Source organism: Telmatherina bonti (genome assembly GCF_933228915.1).
Source record: "Telmatherina bonti genome assembly, chromosome: 6".
Classification (NCBI taxonomy): domain Eukaryota; kingdom Metazoa; phylum Chordata; class Actinopteri; order Atheriniformes; family Telmatherinidae; genus Telmatherina; species Telmatherina bonti.
Window position 1 is genome coordinate 21143476 of NC_136624.1, and position 27562 is coordinate 21171037.

Here is a 27562-nt window from a genome sequence, read left to right on the forward strand (position 1 = left end):
TGCAGTTTTCATTCTTTATAGCTCTGCTGGCTACCATGACAACTGGAAATCTGAAACAGTGACAGCAACTTATGCTGCTTTCTTATCTATTTGCAATAAATGACTCCACTTACAAGAGTTACATAATTAATCTCTCAACAGCTGTTCCTTTGTATGTGACACACCACAATGATGCTTTTGCATATGGAAGATGTATTCCCTCGCATCTGTTCTTATTCTTCTTGGCATGTAGGATTTTCACATGCAGCTCTTCATTACTTCCAATTTTACACACTGCCAAACTTCACTTATCCCCAGTTCTGATTTAACTGCTCTGGGCTTCTTGTTGACTTCTTGGGTCTGTCAGCATGATCCTTGTCTCTTTAAATCTCACTTCTGTTTCATCATCCACCCATCGAACCTCACCTCACTTCATGCAACAAACCTTCTCCCAACTCAACATCTTTTTGATGCCCCCATGGAGCCTCATCAGAAGTCTGCTACTTTCTGACTTGCTCAGCATCTGGACACCAGTGTTACTTTCATGTTCCTTTCCTTAATATTGATGCAATCCATTTTGATGCTCCATCTAAGTAGACACACAAATTCTTTGTAGATCCATAGTGTCAAAATGATCTCACATTGAAAATCAGAATAACAAGGTTTAAATAAAAAAAAAAACAAAAAAAAAAAAAAACCGTTTTATGAGTATCTCAGTTTCAGTTCAAGAAATTAAAGAAATGTTTTCAGTAAAACTTTATTTTCAGTGCATGAACAGATTACCATGTTAAGGTCATAACCTACCCTTTTCAATTCATTTTAAATATTTTCTCTCTTTTTTTTTTTACATAAAAAAATAATAGAGCAATTTGATATACCTCTTTTTTTTTCTCCGCAAAAGAGCACTCAGTAAGTATTTATAAAGGTGCTGTACAATGTACAAACATTTACATCTACTGTTCCTAAAGAATGTAGAAGATACCACGAGGATTTTTTTTTCTGATGAAGTAATGCAAGGCCACAGTATGATGCAGAGATGAAATACAAAATGGTCAAAATAAAAACAGAAGGAGAACAGCAGTGCAGGGCAGGTACAATAAAAAAAGAGCATTATGTTTAATGTGGGACCAGCGTGAACTGTCTTTACCCAACACTCAAGAGCTGGATTTTACTCATTCGTACCAACTGAACTATTGCACAAAAAACTTACTAGATTTGTAAACTGAAAACTTCTTCTGACAATCACAAACTTTGACCTCAATTCAGCTCTATTAATATCAACTCACATATTTGCTACCATACTGCATTCCCTGAGCTCCTCTGAATACATCTTTATTTCATGAGCTGTATGAGCAAGTATGAAATTTCCCTTTCCATGTGTTTGACTATCTCATCTCTCTTTAATTTGCTATTCATCTATTTGTTCAATTACCCTGTAATATATAAAATCATGACTTCGCTTACATCAGCAGCATGTTTAAATATCAATAAAACACAACACTTTCTGGCCTACATCCTTAAAGCTACCCTAGCACAGAATCACACAGCAGGATCGACAGATATATATACAATTAAAACCCTATTTTTTCTTTTCACAAAAGCCAAATGAAAAAAAGACAAGGGGACATGACTCAAAACTCGAAAAGCATTAAATAAACAGACTTTTTTGCATTTAACAGTAAACCTCAACAAAAAAATATCTCTGTTAAATAATAATGGTACCAAAACATTATTAAACAAAAATAACAACAATGCATTGGTATCAAGTGAACGTCAACTCATTTGGTTATGCTACAAGGGCAAATGCAGTGCAATGGAAATCTGGATATAGCGTCTGTAAAACATGACACATTCATATATATGTATATATACCTATATATCATATTTCACAATGAGACACAATTTGAGCGACTGCAAACATTTGGTACAGCAGACTGAATGTAAGTTCTATACATTTCATGAACTACAAAGATTCATGGTAATTTCAACCACTGAAGTACGTTGGAAATAAGGTGAAAAGCTCAAATAACATGGGACAATTTTTAAATTCTATATCAAAATATGGAATGGTTTGGTAGAGCTACATGTACATATAGTATTTTCTTTTTTTAATCTAATACCTTAATAATTACACACTGGTTTGCTATTATACACATGGTAAACAAGATCTCAATCCACAAGTTTCTGGTCTTTTTAATGATTCTGTTTGTGTGACGATGTGTCATGGCAATACCAATTGAACAGTCTAGAGTAAGAAGTGGTAAACACTTGCTCAGTTGTATTTCAAACCCCATTGTGTAAAGAATGAGAATTATAAACAAGAAACTGGTTCATCCTCAGCGATGTGCAGAACACGTGCAGTAAAACAAATAGTACGAACGACTGCATGCAGTTGAGCAAACCTTTAAGAAAAAGAGAGTCCAAATATCCCATAATGAGGCTGGGAGCAAAATTAAATCCTATGACAGTCATACAAGGTGTACAGTTCTGACCTAAGGCAGGGTCTTTCTCATTTCTTTGCATATGGGTCATTGCGTTTTAATGACTAAAGCGATGTTGGTAGTTGACGTTTCGCAGGAGACTCGCAGGATTGGCACATTTCACATTTCAAAATGTCTTGTCTGACAAGGCCCCGAGCGTGCCGCATGATGATGAAGCATCTGACAAGGCTGAGGGGAGTGCTCCATGCCTCATGTGATCCCCGTAAACGACACATCCAGGCGTGATCCATAGATAAAAGGTAGCACACTGACGCACTTCCCTTCTTTTTCTTTAATGGAAGAACTTTGAAAAACAATCCATTGAGAATGTTGTTAAATAATTCATGGCACAGCTAATCAGTTTTGCCTTACAAAGGATCACGGAGGACTTCTGCTTCAGAGAGGATTTTGGCAAAGCTTGGTACTTTCCAAGGGCCTGGATTAACAGATCCTTGAAGGCTGTGTGGGGGCCTTTGGAAACTGTTTACAGAGGACGTATAACCTTCTTCCTTACTATGCTCTTTGGAGTTTGTTGATCTACTTTCTCTTCTTTTTGGCAAATCTACAGAAACCGCTCTACTCCTCATACCTTTATTCCTGTTCTGGTTTTCTGTAGATTTGTCCTTGCTATTAACATCTTGGTACCCTGAATCTTTGCCGTTGCCGTTCTCACTTTCTCTTATTGCATTAGGCAATGTCCTATGGTGATGAGACTCTCCCATTACTCTCCTCTTAAAACTCTCTTTCTCATGACCAGGCCTGGTTCTTTCTCTTCTTCCTTGTGAGAATCTTCTTATCTTAATATTCTCATCTTCAACATTTTTCTTTTCATTACCTAAGCTCTCTCTGCTAGAAGAGTCCTCTAATCTTCCATGAAGGCTTTGTTGAGGCTCTATGCGCTGAAGGGTTGAAGCCACCTGCTGCCCATCTTGAGACCTCCTGGGGATTGCAGTTTGTATTTTTGTAGGTCTCTGATGTGTCTGAAGCATTTTGCTAGGCAATGCTTCTTGTGCCTGACTCTCAACCTTTTTAGGACTGTGATGTTGCTCTTTGGCTTCAGGAAATGTCTTCCCTGTTTTCTTTGGGCTGCTTAGCTCTCTGGAGTCTTTTGTGGGTCTGGTCCTCTTGTAGAACTTCACTTGATCACAGGAGTCGGGACAAAGCCTTTCTGCCTCCATGTTGGCCCACTTTCCATTCTCCTCCACTGAGCTTAAGCCCCTGCTGCGGTGGGGCTCGCGGCCTTGTAGGGATTTGATGCTACAACTGTGAGTATTTTTCAATTTGCTGGGTTGAGGGGAAACAAAAACGGAAGCCCCGTTGGAATATGGAGAGTGTCGGGGTGATGCGTCAGAAAAAAACACCTCTTCTGAATAGCTTCCAGATGAAAGGAGCTTTTGATCACGTTGATCTGTAAGAGAAGCACACATTTTTACACGGTGGCACCATATTGGCACACAAAGATTACAGGTAGTGAAAAAAATTAAACTGATTTCAGGATGTTAAAGAGGGAAATCGGGTTATATTATTAGAAAGCTTAATAACAATGGGAAAATGAGAGAAAGATAAGAATTACCAAGGTTAAAGAGAAGAGACCAGATAAAGAAGCTATGATGTTAGTGTTGGTGCTCAGTGTACTGGCACGCAGAAGAGGAAGTGGTAGTACCTGCATCAGGAGCAAGAGAAGAGTCAAAGGAAGCATATGGTTAGAAAATGAATGTATTGCTCAAGAATTCAGTCAAGAAAATTCATTAAAAGTAAAAAAAAATTAAACAAATAAATGAATAATTGTAACTTTTTTAAAAAAGCTCCAAATCCATCAAATGAAGACAGTAATTTATAGCAAAGTGTTTGTGATAATGGCATCTACACAAAGTTAAATGCTACAGATGCTATATATGTAAACTCACATTCTTTTAACAAAGGAGGTCTTTTTCAACACAATAAACCTATAAATCAATTACCAAAATATGCAAAATATCAGTGAGTACACTCACTATGCGTCATTTCACTGAGTCATGCTCTGACCTCCCATGCAGGGCGATGCCCTGGGTGAGTTCCTCTGCAGATGGTAAGTTTCTTTCTGTGTTATATTGGTCTGTTAGATGCATAAATCTTCCTCAGCTGATAGTTCCACGTCCAACAGCATTAACTGTCTGGAGGGAGCTCCAGGAAACTGGCTTACATGGCAGAATTTCCAGAATATAATCACATCCATGATCCAAAGGTGAGAAGTGAATAGAGGGAGGCTATGGACCATTTACAATAGATCAACTCCAAATTCGATGAGCTACATAGGAACTGGGGTTATATTTACAGCGTGATGACTGAAACGGAGATGTCCAGGTTCTTTTTGGCAAACAATTGTGTTTGTACTTGTCATTAGATGGATAAAAATAAAGTTTCACTGTGGTTTGCTGCTGGTAACGCAGGAGATATCAGGCCATTTTTCAACATGCTATATCTTCAAGGGCTTTGACAAGTTCTAACTTTTCCTGCAGCAACACAGTGATTGCAAGCACTCCTTTAGGTTGTGCAAAACTTGCTAGTAAGGAGGGGGGGTTTGATGTGCTATCAGTCAAGTCACAGCCACCTCAGCCACCCGACTTCAGTCCCGAAGAATTTGCTTGGATCTAAAATTACTAAAGACCTTGAAATTACAGAGCGGTGATCAAAGCCAAATAAATTGATTAAAAAAATGTGTATTTTTTGCATCACTGATCTTTGTGTTGACTTTCATTATTAAGAGCAGGTCTTACTGTATTTCTTGACTAATTTCCAAACTTTATTTCAATAAAATTGGATTACACCATAGTTAGGAGAATTCTTTGTTATAACTTTACTTTTATTTTATTTAGTACGTACTTATAATATTAAAGCAACAATGGAATGCAAAACTATACAGCATCATAATTCTGAAAGCCACACTGAATAAAGCGGCATAAGAGCATCATGTCTGAATGTAGCACTTACTGCCGTCTTGAGACAGACCCGCTCCAGGTCTGAGCAGCAGTACCACTTTGTTTCCTCCAGCTTGTATCAGTTCAATAGCCCGTGTATGAGAAATGCCACGAGCCGGTTCTCCATTAATCTCCACTATCTCATCCCCAACCTAGAAAAAATCATGAAATATACCAATGAACGATGACCGTACTCTGCCTTGCATGCATGCATACTAAAACATGTAGCAGCTCATTGTCAAATCATGTAAATTTTATGCCACACATGATTAGAGCTTTGTGATGCCCTGCAGAAATCCTCTATTATTGGAGATGACAAAAAAGCTCAGGATAAAACATGTCAGTCTGTCAAGATATAATCAGTTTTGACAATCCTTAACATGCTTGGATAGGCAAAGGCATGCTGAAAGATCACAGCCTGGCAGGTCATACCATTGGATTCCATAAAAATGTTCTGTTCTGTTTGATTACATCAGTATCTCCAATTTCATTCTCATAATGAAAACATGATAACGTCATTCAAATGGGAAAATTCAAACAACGAAGAGAAAATACAAGCTCTGTTACAAAAGCATTTTCCTATAAATCTGTTTAAATTATTGCATTGACAAAATTATGATTTATACAATGTAATATTTTTCCTTTTATAACTAAACTAAATGCAGGTTTAATAACCTGCATTTAAAGTGTCATTTAGCCAAAATCAGCTATTTGTGTAAACTGAAGTATAGCAGGAATAAAATACTATTGCACCTTCGAGTGGCCAGTAGACCCAGGCCACAATCCTTCCATGTACATAAATAAACAAGTAATAGTAAATACGTTTAAAGTGTACGTTGAAACTATTACAAAAATAGAGTAGCAGTCAAAGGTTTGGACACACTTTCGCCATTAAATGGATAAGTGTATCCACATTTTTGACTGGGGTTTATATCAAGACAATAAATGTAAATAAGAAATGCTATAATAAAAAGAGAACTGACATGGATTCTTCCATCCAGCAGAGCAGGTCCATCTTCTGCAAGTCTGAGGATGTACAGGCCCATGTTGTACTCTGTGCCCCCTCGCAAACTAAATCCAAAGCCCCTAGGACTTCTCTCCAGCTCCACTGTCAAACAACCCTAGATCAGAGTAAAATAGGGTACACAGTCACAAATACAGATGCTGTTCAGAGTCCATCAATGTCCTGCTGCTGTTTGAAGTTTTCATTTGTTATTTCAAGCAGTTGAACAGAGGATAAAACAGTGAAACTGAGTTGATTGACTGAGTTGTTTGTTTATGGTAATTTCAGCTATCAAACATGGTGGCCACTGTATCATGTGACCAATTAACCAAACATGCAAGTCTTTGGACAGAGGGATGAAGCTAGAATACCCAGAGAGAACCTCCACGTTCATGGGGAGAACATGCAAATTCCACATTGAAAGGCTGGTTGAAACTAGTAACCTTCGTTCTGTGAGACCGTAGTACTAACAACACCACAGTAAAACTCGGGGGTAGGCAACTCAGGTCCTCAAGGGCTGCAGTTCCGAAAGTGTTAAGAGTTTCCCTGCTGCAACACACCTGACTCAAATCAATGGCTAATTTGCAGACTAGTGCATAGTTTGATGTCAAGCTTTGTACCACTCTGCTAATTAAGTCTGAAACAGAGGAAACTCAGAACACTTACAGGACTGTGGCCCTCGTGGACCAGGGTTGCCCACCCCTGGTGTAGCCCCACCATACACTCATAAAGCACTTCTAATATTATTTTATTATATATATGCAATACTATTTCTCATCTCATATTGATAAGTTTAAAAGTGCTAAGGGTTAAACCAAATAGTTTGTGGATAAAACCACTCCCAAGTTGTTCTCAGTCTGTTTTTTTCCCCACTGCTATTTTACTTGCAGCAAAACAGTTCTATTATCTGATAAGATAAAATTGCCTTGAAATTTGTGATGCCTGAGAAGATTTTCTTGTGATTCCAGTTTTTCTGAATGATGTTTTTGGAAATGAGCCAAAAGTTACATTAAGTTGTGAATTACATTATTGCAAAGAACTTGCTAAGCAGCACCTAAAACTGTATTATTGCTTAACACAACTGTTTATGTTACATCTAGCAGTTATGAGTTTAAGTAACAGCTAAAGCAAAGTAAGACCATAATATTTACCTGATTGGGTCCTGTCACGCACAGTGTTCCTTGCTGGTCAGACCAGTTGAGCCCTTCTCTTTTCTCCTCCAGATCCAGGTTATAACTGCAACAAACAGCAGATCTCTTTGTTCTAATTTTATTTTGTAAACAGAAGGCTGCAACCCACCAACTATAAAAGGCCATTATACACATGATAAAACAGAATTGTAAAGGTGAATGCTAGAGATCAACAAACATATTCTGTACTTTATGCTCTGTGCTTTATATTTTGTTGCACGTTTGTTAGTTCATTGCACTGGTAGTTTTTGCAATTTGCAGTCTTTTCAAATAGAATTTTATTTTTACAAAAAATGTAAAAGCTTCTAGAAAAAAACAAAACAACCCAAAAACTAACAAACAACAACAACAACAACAACAACAAAAAAAAAACCAAACGTTGCAGAATACAGAGAACCTCGAGTTAGGAAACACCATCTCAATAGCTCACCTGCATCAGGTCCCACCAAAAGCCAAGGCTAAAAAAAACAACACTCAGACGGCCACCTTGTGACAGTTATGGTAATAACCATTTTGAATGGTAATTATGAGAATTGAGAATATGGATAGAATTAATCGCACAAGGTGTTTGATTATTAGAAACATTGCTGCAATGGTAGCACTACAATCCCCAGAATTTTAATTACAGAGATGTTTTTGTCCTTCTCTACATATGCTATTTATGCTTGTAGTCCTTTACATTATATCAGCTGATATACTCTGACATTGATATATGATTTTGTCAGTTTTGCCCTTTCCTATCTTTCACATCCTTACCGTTCATCCTGAGGCAGTGATCTTTGCCCCATGGCTCTGTGTTGAAGAGCTGGGCTCTGCCTGGCAGAACTTGCTCCAGATGGAGGGCCCTTGTATTCTAAAAGACATTTTTGATATTACACTGCAATCAATGAATACTAAAATCTCCCTTTTTACGAAACGCAAAGAACAGAAAACTGTTGAGCAGCTGAAAAACAAATTTTTTTGTTTTTTTTTCCAAGACTTCTTCAATTTGCAAACAAAGTGTTGTTAACAGAACATATGATGCAAGAGAGTGGCAACTGCCAAACATTTGCTTTTTAACAAGTTCCTACCATCAAATTTGAAGTAAGCTTAAGAAAACTAGCAAAAATAGTCAGTTTAAACACTTCCTTGATTTGTAGTTTTAATCTCGATCCACATAGATGACGTACGAGAATCATCCATGCTTTTAGATTCTTCATTAAAGTCATCTTAATGCAAGGTTTTTCATTTGTTTCCTTAACTTCCACATATTTCAGTCATTGTAAGATTGCTTGATTGCTTTGATTAGCTGCTGCAGAATCCAAACCAATTTCCAACGCAAAGGTAATCACAAGACTCACTTATCATGATAATGATCACAGTTGTGGGTGTGCAGAGATATTTACCATCTTCAGGAACCACAGTGAGAGTTACAACATTGCCTGCATCCTTGATAAGCTGAACAATGTCGTTGTGAGACAGCTCGATGATGGAGCGTCCGTTGACTGCTGAGATACGATCTCCGACATGTAGCAAGCCACAGCGGTCAGTGGGGCTGCCCTCAATGATACGGCCAATTTTGTGCGGGATAACTGAAACGCCACATATAATAAGCAACGATGAATTAATCTTTGATCAACATAAAAGCATCAGTCGTGGTTGTTATAAATTTAACACACACAAACAAGGGTGTTCAAAACTTGAACATAATTGTCTTGAAGGCAGTTAAATATAACAGTGATCTTTCTTGATCACAAATAAGCAAATGCTGAACAAATGTACTGATAGTTATATCTTCATTTATCTAATATATATAACAAATTAAATGATTTGATTATCACCTCCATGTGGTGGTTTGCTTTTTGATGTAAGGATGACAAATCCAAACCCCTCTGTGTCTTTGCGGTGGAGCGTGATGTCAAAAGACTCATGGTCCAGTGCACTGGGCATGGGTAGGCGAGGTAGCTTGGGAGAACCATTCACCAGCACGGGCGCCATCTCTAGTACTTCTTCGTCTGTTGCATCTAATTTAAGAGAATACAGATGTGTCTGCATTTGTGCCTTGTGCAATCCTGTTTGTGTTATTGTGTTTATCTCTGCTTTCCAGGGAACTTTAACAGAACAGTGTGTACTTATAGTGGATGCAGGCAAAATCAAAGAGGAGCAGAAGGACCTGAAACCCATGTGATGAAAGCAGTTATTTTGGTGGAGAGGGAAATGGACCAACATGTCATAATTGGGACGATAAAACCTCTCCTGTTTCTGTCAAAATACAAATCCTTTTATGTCAGAAAAATCCAATGAAGCACAGCAAAGTGAAATCCTTCAAAGGCTTTAACTGAAAAGCTTCAGGAGTTTGACGACTTACTCACCTCTGTAAATGACCTTTCGACGAACAGTCAGCATAACTTGGCCATTGCGAGCAGCATTCGTCATCAGGTCCAAGACTTGCTTGTGCGAACGACCTTTGACCATCACGCCATCAATGCCAATGAGCTCATCTCCCGCTCTGAGACGACCATCTTTCTCTGCAGCTCCATTGGGCACAATTGCCCCAATGTACACCTGGGGAAATACATTCTGATATGGGGTTAAAAACAGAGAAGTGACCATTGAAAATATAGCAATACAACTTATGTAATAGTCTATTTCTATGAAAAAACACCTTTTTTAATCTTAATCCAACTAAAGATACAGGTTTTCTACATATTTTTATTGACTTTAAATTCCAACATTTATTCATACTCAAATTTCCAGGCTTTTTAAAAAAAAAAAAAAAATTTTACAGTACAAATCTTCAGAGTAGATCTTTATGTACAGAATTTATTAAATCCATTCCACCTGCTTACTAGCATAATATTATCTGACCATTTATGCTGTAATGCCAAATTGTATGTATCTTATTCACTTAACACCAAAACTCAGAGCAGTTCAGTGTAAAGTTATCTCTTCAAGCTGCAGTGGAGAACCTCTCAGATGACAGAGTGAACCAACTGGTACTAGCTAACAAAGCTTAATTCAGTCTTTAAGAGTTTTAATAAATAAAAAACTAAATCCTATAAATGAATGCAAGGAAGAAACAAAACCTGCAGACAAGGTTCCTAAAAGGAAGCATTTGATCCACTATTTTCTAATGAAAACTAACCAAATAGCTCCTTACTTATTAATGGAAAGAAGCTTAATATTCAGTGATTTGTGAACACATGTGAGCAATGAAATTCAAGGACATGGCAGGCTTTTTTTTTTTTCAAACCAATCCAGATTGATTTGAAAGAATTCAGAGACTTCATTCAAATCTTACTTACTGGTTGTTGTGGACCTTCTCCTCCCAGAACACGAAATCCAAAGCCTGTTTCAATATCTCTCTTCAGAAAAACATCTATGTCTTTGGTGTGAGGCTCTGTGGATGAGTAATCACATCTCCTTTGTGTTATAGCGCAATGTCAAGGTTTCAATTTTGTACATGACCAAATGTTACAAAATAGCCTACATGAATAAGCGATGACAGTACGAACTTACGTCTGCTCTCAAGCAGGGCTTTGGACTTCAAGTACGTCTCCGTGGGCTCTCGTTTGGGGGAATCAGAGGAGCGAAGGGTGCTCGTGTTGGAGTGGTAAGGCAGGGCCTGAGGTGCTGAATCAGTTATACCATCCAACGTTTCTGTGCTGGCTGTCATTTCCTGTCTCTAAAAACAAATACAGGTCCTGTCACAACAGCGTACTAAAACTTCATTACTTAGGAGTTTCAAAATTTAAGTGTCTTTTTTTTTTTAACTTCCTCTTTTTCTAACAGCACAAATCTACAGAGGACATCTTATATTTATTAAACGGCTCAGACTTTTAATATCATAGACATGTGGCTGGGCATCTAATGATGATAGATTACAAAGGCAGAAAAGGTCACTTCACTGGCCTTTTTTAATAACATAGACCATTTTCACTTGATATTCCTCCTATTGTTTTGAAGGCTATGCACTGGGATTTGTATGTAATATAAAATCCAAGGGAGAAAGTAAAGATTTCCCAATGGCTGTGGCAGACCTCTTCAGAAAGAAAGGACAACTTCTTTATCTAAAACCGCTGTATTAATAATACCCTCATATCTAAAGAGACTCAGCCATGCCTCATTACCACTGCAATCCCCAGACAATAGCCCAAAGAATATGAATAGCAGTGAAAGTAATTAGAGACTGTTTTGGAGACCAAACAAAAGGAAGGCGCCCAGAACAGAAACATTATCAATATTCAAATTTATCGCTATCATTTAATTTGATGCAACAGAGGCTTACTGGTTAAACTGAAGGACAAAACACTTTGAAATTAAATTGAAGGATAAGTCTCTAGTGGGAAACAATAGTCAAGAAAGTAGGAAAAGACATGTTTTTACTCACAGGCTTTAGAGCTTTGACAGGGGATGTCTGACCTGCAGAGAGACGGAGATAGGGAGTAGGAATTTAGTTCAAGAGATGGGATGTTTTGGAACTATCGTTACTGAATCACCGTCCACCAGATGGCACTGCTTCTCTGACTAAGAAATAGCAGCAGTGAGCTCAAAAACATACCATGGAGCTCCTCAAAAACTCAAGAGGGGTGATCACACACACACACACACATACACACACACACACACACACACACACACACACACACACACACACACACACACACACACACACACACACACACAAAAACAAAGAAAAAAGCTTCATGAGGAAATATTAATCAAACCATGAGATTAAAGATGCATATGCAATAATAAAAGTAGCACATGTCCTGAAGAGTTAAGTACATGCTGCACTGCAAACGTAAAACTAAGACAGCCGGTGAGGTCATGAGAGATTCATGGATGTAAAGCCATGATAAGTCCCTTTGCGTTCTCTGCTAACCATACACTACATCAGTGTTTCATCTCAAGCACTCAGATAGCTCCCTATAGATCATCTTGCACAGTCCCTTCATCTCCTCCCTTCGACTCAACTACTCGCATTAATCGAATTAACAGAGACTCCTCTGGAGCCTGCAGCCCTCTGGGCTTGGACTAACACTTGGTCTGATGAGAGGTTAATGGAGCTTGATGTACTGTAAAAGGAGAGGCACAGACACATTTTTATGCTTCACTGTTAAATTCCCAATCCAACATCACAGTCACCAAAGATGTGAAATGATTAGTATGCTTCACACCTGAAACGCGCCCGACCACGCCTGTCTTTTCCAACATTCAAACTCTGTTATTTCTCCTCCAAGCCAACAGACACTGTCTAATGATGGTTCAAGCTGGCATTAGCTCTTCAGTTGTGCAGGCTGGGTTAAGCCGGGGTCATTTATGCTTCAACTGAGGAGTCATGCAGTACGTAAGTGAAGCAGGACATGGCAGTGGTGGCACAGCAGTGAATCCGAGTAGCTTGGGTGTTTGGCAGATGCAGGAAAGGGTTCAGGCATGGCTGTGGGGAGACAACCCCAGAGGACTTTCCTGCTATAGCTGTTTAGCCATGGATCTTTAAGAGGCCATGGATATAGAGGCATGGAGAAATCCCCCACACTCTGCTGATGATCAAAGCTAATCTAGGGTTCATCAACTTGCGGACTGAGTCCCTCAGGCAAAGATGGAAGCAGGAGACATTTGAAGGGTGCCTTCTCTCCTCCCTCTGCTCCTTGGAATCAAGTACATCCCCACGCTTATGTAATTCCTGCTCTTAGGCTTGTAACAAAAAGCGCTACGCCTCAATGGGAGTCGTCATAAACATAGGCGGTTTGAGTGGAGGCTCAGAGGAAGAATGCTTGGGATGTGCAGTTTGCATGCATAAAGAAGCAGCATGAGATGACAGGAAAAAAAAACTCAGACTGGCTGAATCTTACTATCATCTGCTGCAGCTGGAGTAGACACATGCAGTTGGATCCATCCAGTTAATCATCACCCAGAATTTTACTGAATAATAATGTGTCATCACTCAGTGCCCCTGAGCCAGCTACTACACCTATTCACCTCCTGTCAGTGTCTGCACTCTGACCTCACCTTCAAAAGGCACTGTTGTAGTTGCATTGGCAGTCATAGCAAATCATGTAAAACATGAGAGAACATAAAAGAGTAAAAACAAAATGTAGGTAAAAGAAAACGGAAAACAAATAAGTAGCAGCAAGAAAAAAAAACAACAGCATGGAAATTCAGCCAAATTCCGCCATATAGATTTACATGTACCAGATATAGGCAGAGAGACAGAGCAGATTGCTTAAGCTTCTCACCTCCTCGAAGTACCAGTACGTTCACCTCACTGCCCACTGGTAAGTCTTTAAGTATGTCCACCACTTGTGCATGGCTCAGTGTTTGGATATTTTGCCTGTCGATCTCCTTAATGACGTCTCCCTTTTGTAGGCCACGGCACCACTGTGCGTCCAGGATCATCTTCACTTTCTGGCCAAGAGGGCAATCAGCGATGGCAAAACCAAATCCTCCTGGTCCCTTGACCAGTGGCACACTTACAAGCTCTGGCTGAAGAGTTCCTGTGGCCACCTCTCCCCGTTCCAGCTGCCTCCCGTTGGGCAAGGCAGCCACAACAGGTCGACCGCTGGCATCAGTAGTAACGTAGTGGAGCTCCTGTGAGGAACCATGGAGGACATCGCCTTTCACCAGCAGTGGCTGTCCATTGATCAGAGGGACAGCTGTCACTACCTCTCCGCCATGCAGAACCTGCTGGGACTGACTGCCTGGTGGTGGAGGTGGAGGAGGAAGAGGGTCATCGCTGTCTAGATCAACATCAGGAGGAAGAGGGTAGCCACGGCAAAGAACCATGTCCACATATTGGTTGATGGGAATGGACTGGAACATCTGCACCACCTCTGGATGTGTCTTTCCCAGGACACAGAAGCCATTAATTTCAACAATTACATCACCTGAAAAACGGGAGAAAAAAAGGAGAAAAGTGACAAGAGGGAACTTTCTCTCTGTTGTTTAATCGAGACATCACTTCTCTACAATGTTTGAAAACACTTTCTGCTTCCTTTGTCAGGTGTATCGTTCCTCTGAAACGTCCCTTTCCTCTTCACTGCTCTCTCATATTTCCATTTTGGCAGCTCCCTGTGCAAGTTCCATATCCCTTTATCTCATTCAGTCCTACTTCATTTCAGTCCCTTCTCTACTTGTTGAGCAGACCTGAACAGTATACCCTGCTATAATAACAGAGAGCTCAGATCAGGATGTTGATTTCTATCACATCACAGTACTGTAACCTTCACACACAAACACATTTGTACACAAAAGCTCCAGCACATGGGAAAAAGTAATGCATTTTCAATTCTAGGGTCTTCTGTATCAGGATTAGATGGATAGATAGATAGATAGATAGATAGATAGATAGATTGACAAACAGACACAGGCAGTGGTGAGACAGACACGGAAAACTAAACAAGCAAACAAACAAAAAAACGAAACAAAAAAACATGGGTACCAAAACTTGTCAGCTCCCATATTTAAAGTGATACATGTGGTTATAAATAATCACACAGTGAGCTTCTAATCATATAAATGCCGCTTTATCTGCAAATGGGCAATTAATTACTCTACTTGGACAGCAGTCATCAATCAAGACTCATATCCTCAGGCGTGGTGGCTAAACATGGAAATGGTACACTGTGGAATAAATTTTCATCTCTCTTTACATACTGAACATTTTACAGTTTTTAAGGCAAATCGCTGCAAATCGTGTCCAAAAACATCTAGCATCCATTTAAGATGCAGTACACTGATGGAGTAAGTGCATGTCTTCAATGAAATTAAACTTACAGGTTAGTCTGAGGGTTGGTCAGAAGCGTTATTAACCAGGCAGCAGGGCATATTCTGGATTTCCAAATTAAACTAATTATAATAAAAGTAATTATTAAAAACATTTTTTTTAAAAATTATTTTGGTTTTGTTCATTTATGGCGTAATATTGTTGAGGTTAATGAAACAGATCTTTAATGTGCACTATGACAATATGTGAGATCTTGCAAATGATTTTAAAATAGCAAAATGCTTAGTAAATTACCAAAAGCTCCTTTAAAATATGAATGTAATATTTTAATTGTATTAGCTGAACAGCAGAAACACAAGTACTGACTTTGTTCAAACACATGTAAAAACAGTTGGTGCAGGAGAACCAAAGTCCTCTGACCAGATATGACCAAAGTAAATATGTCTGGCAATGATCTATGGTGGCACCTATGGTGAAAAACACACAGATATAATGTAGGCTAGTTGTACAGAACCTGGATAAGCTTACAACTTCTCTGAATACCAAAGTTTTGAGGCCAGCTGTCTTTCAACATCTCCAGCTTAAGGATAGCTTTTTTTATTCATTTTTTTTTATTAAAAAAAAAAAAAATAAAATAAAGTTAGCTTTATTATCCCCAGTGGAGCCACTGGTTTTGCAGCATATAGCAAATAACAACCAAATGACAAAACAACAATAAGGACTCAAGACTAAAAATGTCAGCCAACCTTATTTAAAAGTGAGAGTTTATAAGTCCTTGCCCATGGCATTACAAATCTGCAGCGTGAGGGAAAGAACATAAACTAGCCATGAATGGGGTGGCTCTAGTCTGCCAGAACAGAAAAAAAACCTTCTTCAGGGCCCTCGTCTTCAAAATCTCTTCAAGGTTCTCCAAAGGGGATCGCACAACCTTGTTGCAAAGCTTTACAAAACCCTCAAGTAGAGGCGCTGACGTTGCGGTAACGTATTGTGTCATTTCCTGTTTCCCTAGCGTGTGTCACTGCGGATTGCTACGAGCCGTTGGCTCCTTTAACTTCTTTCTAACTTCTATCTATTGTTAACCAACCACTCACTTTAGCGCACAATATCTTCCCAAACCACTGTTCTATATATTACATTTATTTTTGGGATCTTTGGCTTTCTGTTTACTGACTTTAACAGCTCAAGCACTCGGTTTTAGCATGGCTGCTAGCTCTCTTCCCACACCCCGGTCCCCTGCCTTTTCTTGCTCGGCATGTCTGATGTTTAGCTACTCCTCCGCCTCCTTTAGTGATAACGGTAGGTGTATTAAGTGTAGCAGCTTGGCAGCCTTGGAGGCGAGGCTCTGTGAGTTAGAAGCCCAGCTCCGCACTCAGTTAGGGAAGCAGTTAGTCAGCAAGCCCCCATTAGCCAGTGCGGAGCTACCAGCCAAGGCAGCCATCCCGAGCCGTCCCTCAGCAGTTCCCGCGCAGCTGGGAGCCGAGGCGGGCTGGACGACGGTCAGGCGGAAGCATAGCCCCAAACCAAAACCCACTGGCCACCACCGACCTGTTCACGTTTCTAACAAATTTTCCCCGCTCGGTGACACACCCGCTGAGGCAGAAACCCTGATTATAGGTAGTTCCATAGTCAGAAACGTGGCTCTAGAGACACCGGGGACCATAGTCAAATGCATTCCTGGGGCCAGAGCGGGCGACGTCGAATCGTATTTGAAACTGCTGGCTAAGGCTAAACGTAAATACCGTAAGATTGTAATTCACGTCGGCGGTAACGACACCCGGTTACGCCAATCGGAGGTCACTAAAATTAATGTTGCTTCGGTGTGTAACTTTGCCAAGAGCATGTCGGACTCCGTAGTTTTCTCTGGTCCCTTGCCAAATTTAATCAGCGATGACATGTTTAGCTGCATGTCATCCTTCAACCGCTGGTTGTCTAGGTGGTGTCCCGATAACAACGTGGGTTTTATAGATAATTGGAGCGCTTTTTGGGGAAAGCCTGGTCTTATTAGGAGAGATGGCATCCATCCCACGTTGGATGGAGCCGCTCTCTTATCTAGCAATATGGACTCTTTTATTAGTCAGCTAAATTGACAACTCAGGGTTGGGACCAGGAGGCAGAATTGTAGTCCTACACACTTTTCTGCAGCTTCCCACCTGCCGCCGCCCACCCAAAACCCCATTCCGACCTTATACAACTTCCCAGCAGTAAGAATTAAACAACACAAAAACACTTCTGGGGTTAATCGTGAAAACCTCATAAAAATAAAAACAATGGATCTAATAAAATCTGAAAATAAGACAATAAAGTGTGGCCTACTGAATATTAGATCCCTCCCAAATAAGTCTTTATTAGTCAATGACTTGATAGGTGATCACCACATTGATTTATTCTGTCTTACGGAAACCTGGTTACAGCAAGAGGATTATGTTAGTATTAATGAAGCTACGCCAGCTAACTATTTAAACTTTCACATTCCTAGAACTACAGGCAGAGGAGGAGGTGTTGCAGCTATTTTTAGTCAGAATTTTTAATTAATCCTAAGCACAAAACTAACTATAAATCCTTTGAATTCCTGACATTAAATTTATCTCATCCAAAATGGAATTCAGAGAAACCGCTCCTTTTAGCATTAGTGTATCGCCCACCTGGACCTTACTCCGAGTTTCTGACCGAATTCTCTGATCTCTTGTCTAAGTTAGTGCTGACTACTGATAAGGTCATTGTACTAGGTGATTTTAATATTCATGTTGACGTTGAAAATGATAGTTTAAACATTTCCTTTAGCTCTATTCTAAACTCAATTGGGTTTTCACAAAATGTCAATGGAGCCACTCACTCTCATGGTCACACTCTTGATCTTGTTCTAACATATGGTATTGAGACTGATAAGCTCAAAGTATTTCCTCAAAACCCTGTCTTGTCCGATCACTTCTTGTTAACCTTTGAATTCACTTTATTTGATTACTCACTGACCAAAAATAAATTCTACTATAGTAGATGTTTATCAGACAATAATATTACAAAATTTAAACAATCAATTGAATCAATTTTTTCACATCTACCATGTGTTAGCATGACAGAGTCCCCCTTTAAGCCTTACTCCTGCTCAGATTGATCAACATGCTGATACTATAACAGCTTCAATGCGTACAACCTTGGATAATGTTGCTCCCCTAAAGAAGAAGAAATTAGGTAAGATTATGAAGGCTCCCTGGTTTAATTCCCAGCTTCGAGCTCTAAAACAGGCATCAAGGTGTTTGGAAAACAGATGGCGTTCATCAGGACTAGAGGAGTCTCACTTAACCTGGAAAGAAAGTTTAAGCGTATACAAAAAAGCCTTACGTACGGCAAGAACAGCTTATTATTCATCATTGATAGAGGAAAACAAAAACAACCCTCGGTTTCTTTTCAGCACTGTAGCTAGGCTTACTAGGAGCCGGAGCGCTGTGGAGCCATGTATTCCTTTCTCACTTAGCTGTGATGATTTCGTGTATTTTTTCAGGAATAAAATTGACACTATTAGAGATCAAATTCACAATTCTACCTATAATGTTGAGCCTGTTGTGGTCTCCGAAGCATCCTTAGAACCAGGATCTGACTTGTGTCTAAATAGTTTCTGTCCTGTCCAACCCTCTGAATTAACTAAAATAATAGCTTCATCTAAACCATCCACCTGTATCTTAGACCCTCTCCCAACGAGCCTCTTTAAGGACATTTTCCCTTTAATTAATACATCACTACTAAATCTTATCAATATGTCTTTAGTGACAGGATATGTACCACAATCATTTAAAACTGCTGTAATCAAGCCTTTACTTAAAAAGCAATCTCTGGATCCAGAGGTGATAGCAAATTATAGACCTATATCTAACCTCCCGTTTATGTCCAAAATTCTGGAGAAAATAGTTTCAGCTCAGCTACATGCCCACCTGAGCAGAAATAATTTATGCGAGGAGTTTCAGTCAGGATTTAGAGCTCATCATAGTACTGAGACAGCATTGGTGAAAGTTACTAATGACCTTCTTATGGCCTCAGACAAAGGACTTGTGTCCGTACTTATCTTGCTTGATCTTAGTGCTGCATTTGATACAGTCGATCATAACATTCTGTTACAAAGACTAGAACAGGTGATTGGAATTACAGGTACAGCGTTAAGCTGGTTTAAATCATATTTATCTGATAGACTTCAGCTTGTTCATGTAAATGACAAGTCCTCCTCCCAAACTACAGTAAGTCATGGAGTTCCTCAAGGTTCTGTACTTGGACCAATACTCTTCACGCTATATATGCTCCCTTTAGGCAAAATTATTAGACAGCATGGAATAAACTTTCATTGTTATGCAGATGATACTCAACTATACTTATCCTTTAAACCAGATGAAACAAATCAGCTCAATAGGCTACAAAATTGTCTCATAGACATAAAGACTTGGATGTCTAGAAATTTTCTCCTCTTAAACTCAGATAAGACTGAAGTAATTCTCGTTGGATCTGAAAAACTCAGAGCTAAATTTTCCGGTTTTGTAATGAACCTGGATGGCATTACTTTAGCTTCCAGTGCTACAGTGAGAAACCTTGGAGTAATATTTGACCCTGACCTGTCCTTTGGCCCACATATTAAGCAGGTTACTAAAACAGCCTTCTTTCATTTACGTAATATAGCCAAAATTAGGGACATTCTGTCTCGGAGTGATGCAGAAAAACTGGTTCACGCTTTTGTTACTTCGAGACTAGATTACTGTAACTCTCTATTACTGGGCTGTCCTAAATATGCCCTGAAAAGCCTTCAGCTGATCCAGAATTCTGCAGCCAGAGTCCTGACCAGAACCAGCATGAGAGATCATATTTCTCCAGTTTTAGCCTCTCTTCATTGGCTGCCTGTTAAATCTAGAATAGAATTTAAAATCCTTCTCCTTACATATAAAGCTCTCCACAACCAGGCACCACTATATATCAAAGACCTCATTGTTCCTTATATACCAAGTAGAGTACTTCGTTCGCAGACTGCAGGCTTACTTGTGGTTCCTAGAGTCTCAAAGAGCCGAGCAGGAGGCAGAGCCTTTGGTTATCAGGCCCCTCTCTTATGGAATAAGCTCCCAGTTAGTGTTAGGGAAGCAGACACCCACCCCACCTTTAAGACTAGGCTGAAGACTTATCTTTTTGATAAGTCCTATAGCTAGGGATGGTTAGCATCCCTTAGTTATGCTGCTATAGGTTTAGACTGCTGAGGGACATTTCCTGATACACTGAGCTTCTTTCTTTTTCTCTTTATCTCTTTCTTTTACCCCCCCCATAACAGTGTTGCATCATTAACATGTATGTCTCCTGTCTCAGCAGAGTAGCAGTTCCTGTTGTCTGTTGTCTTTCTGTCCTCTTTCCCCCACACAGCAGAGGCAGATGGCTGCCTGTCCTGAGCCGGGTTCTGCCGGAGGTTTCCTTCCTGTTAAAAGGGAGTTTTTTCCTTCCCACTGTTGCCAGTGTGCTTGCTCAGGATGGGAGATTGAGTTGGACTCAACTCAATCTGTTGGTTTCCTTATATAGGCTGTTATGAATTGGCCTTCATTATGTTTTCCCCTCTGTCTGTAAAGCGTCTTGAGATGGCATTGCCGTGATTTGACGCTATATAAATAAAGTTGAAAATTGAAATTGAAAATTCCTTTATTTATTTTTTTGGCTCAGAAGCCCGCATCAGCTCACAAAAGAAAAGGTAAGCACAGATTCAATAAAACACAAGTAAAAGGTTTTTTTAAATGTACCATCAACATTGTACCATCAACGTTTGCAATAAAACAACCATCTCAGATGACCTTTCTTGTACACAACATCCACTTGTGGCAGAAATGTGAGCTTATCATCAATCAGGGTCCCTAAGTACTTATATTGATGAACCACCACAATTGCCTGGTTGTGATGGTTAAAAGCCAAAGAGAAGTCAATGAAAAATAGTTGCACCAGTGTCTTAGCATCCTCCGACATGACAGGGTCATGTTCAGCAAGGTGCTGATGACATCGCCTGCCCCCTATAAGCAAACTCCCCAAACTTTCAAACGTATCACTTATCCAGCATTTTGGAGCTGTTGGAAGGACTCAGGATGGTTTTGGAGCCAGATAAAGGAGTCATGAGATTCCTGCAATGACTTAACTGCTTTCAAGTCTGCACTTTTTTGCATCTGGGTCATTCCTTTGTACATTAGCTACAACAGTTTGGATTTCTCTATTCTGATTTTCAGATGTGCTGTCCAAGTCCTAAAAACCCCGTATCTACGGATGGTTGGTTATAGGTTTCCATGCACTCTGCAATCATTAAATGAGATCATATGACTTTTTTTTTTTTTTTTTTCCCCAGATTTCCCAGATCATTAGGTGCACATGGTTATACCAACGTGCAGCTTGTGCCCCCCAAAGAGCATGTGTACAGAAATCATAAACACACAAAGTTGCTGAATGTGCAGTGTGTCTAGGATGCATAATTACCAATGTTGTAACAATATGACTTAGATCAGTGCAGAATTACTTTAATTTAATTTAATTTAATTTAATTTAATTTAATTTAATTTAATTTAATTTAATTTAATTTAATTTAATTTAATTTAATTTATTCTGTTTTCTGTTCTTCAAGCAAGCTGGCAAGTCTTTAGACCACTGAATTGTAGGTGGGTCAATTTAAGAAATCCTTAGTAAAAATAAATGAAGCCTACATAAATGACGCCTGTGTCATATTCATTCATGCCTGCCTTTCTTTCTTTCTTTCTTTCTTTATTTTTAGGTTACAGCACATATCCCCTTAGACCCTACACCTTCACATTTGCAGGCATTTTATTCTATGTCAGTATTTCTTTTGTTGTCTTTATAACACCATTTTACTTCCTCCACTGTTTGCAATGTTTTACCGACAGCATTAAGCTTTTCATACATTTGCTTCCATAAATTGTTTCTTTGTATAACAGTCAGATTTCTTTATTCTGGGTCATTTAAGTGTTTGTTGGTTTCATCAACCAACACCCTCGTTTCTATAGGGCTGATATATTTTTTAGCGCTTTCTCTGCAAATTCACCATTTTACAAACAACAAAATTTGCAAAACCCTCATTTAAAAAGGGTGTCCCATCATGTTTGCACTTCCTGCCTATTTACACAATTACTTACAAATCACCCACAAACCGTAGTTCAGCCATTTGCACAAAAATTCCAGATTGCAGATACAAATTACTACCTAGTTGATGTTAGTAGATCTGGCCCATAGCGTTTCAAACATTGGAACACTGCATTTTCAATCAATCAATCAAAACGTTCATATACCACGAGGTAACTTTGGTCACCTCGTGGTATGTGACTTTGTGGCATGTTACATTTTGACTTTGGTTTGGTTCAATAAATAATGCCTCGTTATTGTACGTCTTGTGCTGTTGTTTATATGAACTTGTATCTACCTAATTTCAATATCCCACAAGAAACATATGAATTTTCTTTTGAATACATCCAATAAGACCTTAAAATTGAAAGAGAATGTATTTTCTTAAAGTAATTTTCACATGCATACAAAGCTAAATAAACACTCCTATCAAAATCAGACTGGTTGCTACTGAAGTATGCCTTGAAAAGTGCTGGGAGTGTTTTATTGCCTTATTGAACTCATGGGACAGTGTTCGGTTAAATCAGTGCCACAGAGGTAAAATTACAACCCCCAGGTACTTCACATTAATGCACTGGGTATGACTAAATTGCAAAAGAAATTTCTGTAATATTGCAGGAATGAGCACTTATAAACTCATGGATATTCCTGCCAGGTAAATTAAACTTTAATGTCCAAGCCTGTTTCATCTTGTCCTTTTATCTACCAAGTTTTAGCAAAGAAAAGTACCAGTATGATTACATAAGTTTGCTCACCAGATGCCATCTTGTTGTCCTGGGCAGCAGGGCCGTCACTTAGCACATTTTTCACCTGTAGAAACTCATCTGTTCGGTCACCTCCTATAATAGTAAACCCGAATCCCTGGGAGCTTTTCTTTAGAGCAGTGTGGTACATATCTCCTTTTAGCTGGCTGGGGTCTGCAGTGAAGCCAAGTGTGCCCCCTTTACCTATGCACAAAGAGGACATGCAAGCACATAATGTGTTATTGTATATCTGTGAAAATCCCTCTGGAGATGCAACAGCGTGAGAGAATGACAGACTTTATTTCACTCAAAAGCAATCTCCAAAGCACAAACAACATCAAATGCAACACAGATTAACACATTTATATCCCTCTTGAAAGAAAGCAAGAGTCATCCGTGTTTGTAGGGAACCTTAATTAAACAGAACATGGGGTGAGAATCAACATACTAATTAGTGTTGCATAATTAACAGTCGTGGTGTATATTTAAACTTAATAAACCTACCAAAAGAGACCTTTCTTTTTAAACTGAGACGAGTACGGAAACAGACAGAGAAAATGATAGAATTATATGTTTAGAGACCAATCTACTTGCTTTGCACACATTACAACACTATAGAGCTTGACAGTCTTTCATTTTGCCTATTGTCCTTTCTGTTCCTTCCCTATTCAATCCATGACTTAAGGTGGAAGAAAACAACTTTGTGATTGTAGACTTTTTAAAACCTGAGTGAGGAACAACTATAAGGTCACTGGCAACATCAATATGGTCTTGCAGCTTGGCTGTGACATAAGCAATACACAAGATAAGCAGCTTTAAGGGTCATACTGCATTAAACTGAGCAGCTTCCTTATCTGGCAGTTTTTCAGTATCAGTCCTCAAGATCATTGTCACGTAATCTTTTTCTTGCTGCCCGATGATCTGTGGCCTGGACTGCAACACTGCTGCAACTCAAACAGTGTAAAACCGAGAGAGGCCAGTGACAAATTGCCTGCAACAGTGCGGCTGCGGCTGTTGTTTCTCTGAATTTGTCATTTACAAATTTCATTATTAAAACGTCTCCGGTAAAGTTAAGATCAAATGACAGAAAAAAGCCAGATGACTAATTAGGCTACTTTAATTTTGAATGTTTGTTTCTATAATAAAAGAAACTAAACACATAAATTCTACCTTTAACATCATTTCACCACCACCATTCCTGTTTAAGATGCGTCATTCTTGTCTAGTTTATGCATGCACTTACAATAGTTAAAGGATATGACGTAAATCTTCTCATTGTTAACAAATCCAGCTTTAACATGCCTTAAGCCCAGCCATTCCCACTAAAGATGGAAGCTTTTACAAACAGTTGATTACGTAAAGGCTAAATAATTGCTGTACATGCCAGAGTAACATTTGTATGGTCAGTGTCATGGAAACTAAATACTACTATTTCCACTACTAGTGAATATTTGTGTGGAAATAATCAAGCATGTAGGATGTATTGAAATAAAACAGCATAGACCAACTTCTTCAAAGTTATAACTAACTAATAGTTTTACCACCCAACTTATAAATACTGCTCAGAAATGTGCAAATTTATGACTTTGATGTGATTTTTGGAATATGCAGCTTAAGCTGAATTTCAGATGACTGCCTTACTTAAAAAACAACTGCTGTGTAAATGGAAATCTAAAGCTGCATATCTCCCCAAATTATTCACATTTTATCTTCTCCTGTGCCCTGCGTGCAGCAGGTGATTAAACATTCACTTCAAATTGCAACGTGCATTCCCACATCTAGTTTCTAAGATCACAACAACTTCCTATTCTGACTAATAAGCAGTGTTTTTCCTGTCAGTTCACTTGGTTTTATAAACTCCCTGTAACTTTCAGTGCGAGTAAGGATTTTAAATTCAGGCACTTTTAAACTATCAAATGGTTCACCAGCTGTAAGCATCCACCAGAGAATGGCTGTAAATTACCACAGTCTGTGTGGACTCCAGATGTCCAAACTGTTGCATGGATCAAGCAAAGCTTATTTACATAATTACATTTAAATTGCTTGATAAACATATTTTGGATTGTTTTGCTCACAGTGAGTGCAGAAATAACCAATTGGGGAAACATTTATGGGTGAGGAAACAAGCAGTTAAAGAAAGGTGAATGAGGAAAAGACAAGAGAATAAAATCAGTGTGTCAGAGGCAAGCCTGAACTTGTGCGGGGACGTCTAAAGCAGATTTCTGGAAACATAAATCTGAACAAGCAGCATTTTGTTTAAACTTCTCATGTGTAATTCAAGTATGCTGCAAATCTGCAAAAGGAAAAAAAAAAAAACCCAAAATATATTCTTTAGTGCATAAATAAAGGAATAACAAAGTCTATTTTGTACAGGAGCACTCTGAACAGCAGAATTTGAAATGGCAAAATCTGAACAGCCAACATTTGGCTGACATGAAAAGTATCAAACAATATTTTATACATTAAAAATGTGCAAAAACTTCTAGTTCAGCTGTCATAACACTGCTGGAAATTAAACTGAAAATAAAATAAAATAAAATAGACCCATATCTGACAAAATATCGATGAACTCCTACTTGTCAGACATTGTCAGACACTGTGACATTGTGTTTCTGGTGTACCAAATACAAACATGTGGAAGAAATGAAACTTCCCACTTTTGCTTTTAATTGAATCTCTCACTGCTTTTATTTGCAGATGTCTCACTCCAAAAGTGTTGGGCTGTCAGGCAGTATGTTATCATCTGAAAGATAAAAGGGATTTTTAGGCTTTTAATGAAAAGCATGGCTCAGCTGGACTAAAAAGTCTAGATGCTGTGGCAAACTAAAATCAATAAAAGAAGATTTCTTTTTTCTTTTTATGCCGACAAGTTTCACTTTTTCAAGCTCCGAACATGTTTCCTATTAATTTTCAATGGTGATTATTTTTCTTCCCTGAAATTGCATCAGTGAGGCCTTTGTTGCTACTCGGACTGCCATCTATGTCTACCCCGCCTCTCGCCCAAAGATAAGCTGGGACAAGCTCCAGCTCCCCCGCGACCTCTAATTGTACTAAGTGGTTCGGAAAATGAACAAATAATCTTTAATGCAAACCTACCAATTTGATTAAGAAAATCAAGCAAGATATCAACTCTATAATATGAAATAATTCTAAAAAAAGGTAATTTGAGATAATAAAAAAAAAATTACAGTGGGAATTAAAACAATTATTAATATCAAAAGGAAATATTTAAGTGAACATCATATTATAATATGAATATGAATATATATATATATATATATATATATATATATATATATATATATATATATATATATATATATATATATATATATATATATATGTATATATATACATATATATAAAACCTCAAACTTAAACTTTGAAAAACAATTCTTTTAAACAGTTTTATGAAGAATGTACAGCTGAACAAAAGAATAAAATTAAATGCAATTTAAGTACACTGGAATATAAATAATTTTCCATCAGTTCATTTCTATGGTTAGCAGTTTAAATGAATACAGCAGGTTTAATTTCTGTGTAATAATTGTTTCTATTATACAGAACTGCCTGGGAACCAATTCAAATAGAAAACCGAAAAAGTCCTTTTGCAGCCTGAGGAGATGCCACTGACTTATGATGCGTTGATCTCATCATCACAACCATCTGACAGCTCAGTCGGATGTGTAATCACTAGTGGTGAAATGGCACTTTTCACAGTCCCCACACACCTGAGCAGAGATGTTTGATTATGCATGGCGTCTCTAATGTGCTGTTCCACCAGCTGTTGACACGCACTACGTTAAAAGCCGACCTCCTCCCCTTTATTCCTTATTTCATACCCCTAAATCTCTGCCAGCGCTCGGAGCTTGTCTATTTCCACCGGTGAAAGACTATCATCTATTATACATCCATTGCAATGAAAACATACTTAATTCATGATGTTTATTGCAGAAGAAAAATAGCTTGTCAACTTAAAGAACAGACCGTAACTGGAAAGCTGACAAAAATTTGTATTTCATGAGCAAACTAGGGAAGACAGGACTCATTGTGACAATCCATTATTGTTTGAGGCCTCCTGAAGGCTGACACATTCAGCTGACCTTGCATGAAATGATGACGTTCCCTGCTTTCTATTCCCAGGAAACATATTTATCAAAGCAGTCTGACAGAGGTGAAAAGGTTCACCCTCTGCACAGACCAGAAGCCAAAGTAATTAAATCACTATCACATCGTAAGAAATTAGCTGATGCTTATGTCCAGAATGATTAACAGAATTAGACTATATGCTCAATGAAACGGCCACACTGAAGCAAGAAATATGCTTTTCTTCAGAGCTGAATAAAACAGCAAAAGTAAGACGAGTACATTGTTAAT

The 27562-nt window shown here is 38.7% G+C and overlaps 1 protein-coding gene across 1 annotated transcript in view; it reads right to left on the reverse strand.

Moving 5' to 3' along the window:
• Positions 1 to 2827: 2827 nt before the first annotated feature.
• Positions 2828 to 27562, reverse strand: part of magi3b (membrane associated guanylate kinase, WW and PDZ domain containing 3b) — a gene marked incomplete at both ends in the record, with an annotated part of 137198 nt that continues 112463 nt past the window's right edge. Inside the window, 13 exons of the mRNA XM_079242028.1 lie at positions 2828 to 3867; positions 5430 to 5568; positions 6400 to 6537; positions 7571 to 7655; positions 8366 to 8462; positions 8995 to 9180; positions 9430 to 9612; positions 9961 to 10168; positions 10894 to 10988; positions 11108 to 11273; positions 11979 to 12010; positions 13828 to 14475; positions 23198 to 23389. Coding sequence (XP_079098154.1) covers positions 2828 to 3867; positions 5430 to 5568; positions 6400 to 6537; positions 7571 to 7655; positions 8366 to 8462; positions 8995 to 9180; positions 9430 to 9612; positions 9961 to 10168; positions 10894 to 10988; positions 11108 to 11273; positions 11979 to 12010; positions 13828 to 14475; positions 23198 to 23389 — 3209 coding nt within the window. The remainder of the gene's footprint in view (positions 3868 to 5429; positions 5569 to 6399; positions 6538 to 7570; positions 7656 to 8365; positions 8463 to 8994; positions 9181 to 9429; positions 9613 to 9960; positions 10169 to 10893; positions 10989 to 11107; positions 11274 to 11978; positions 12011 to 13827; positions 14476 to 23197; positions 23390 to 27562) is intronic.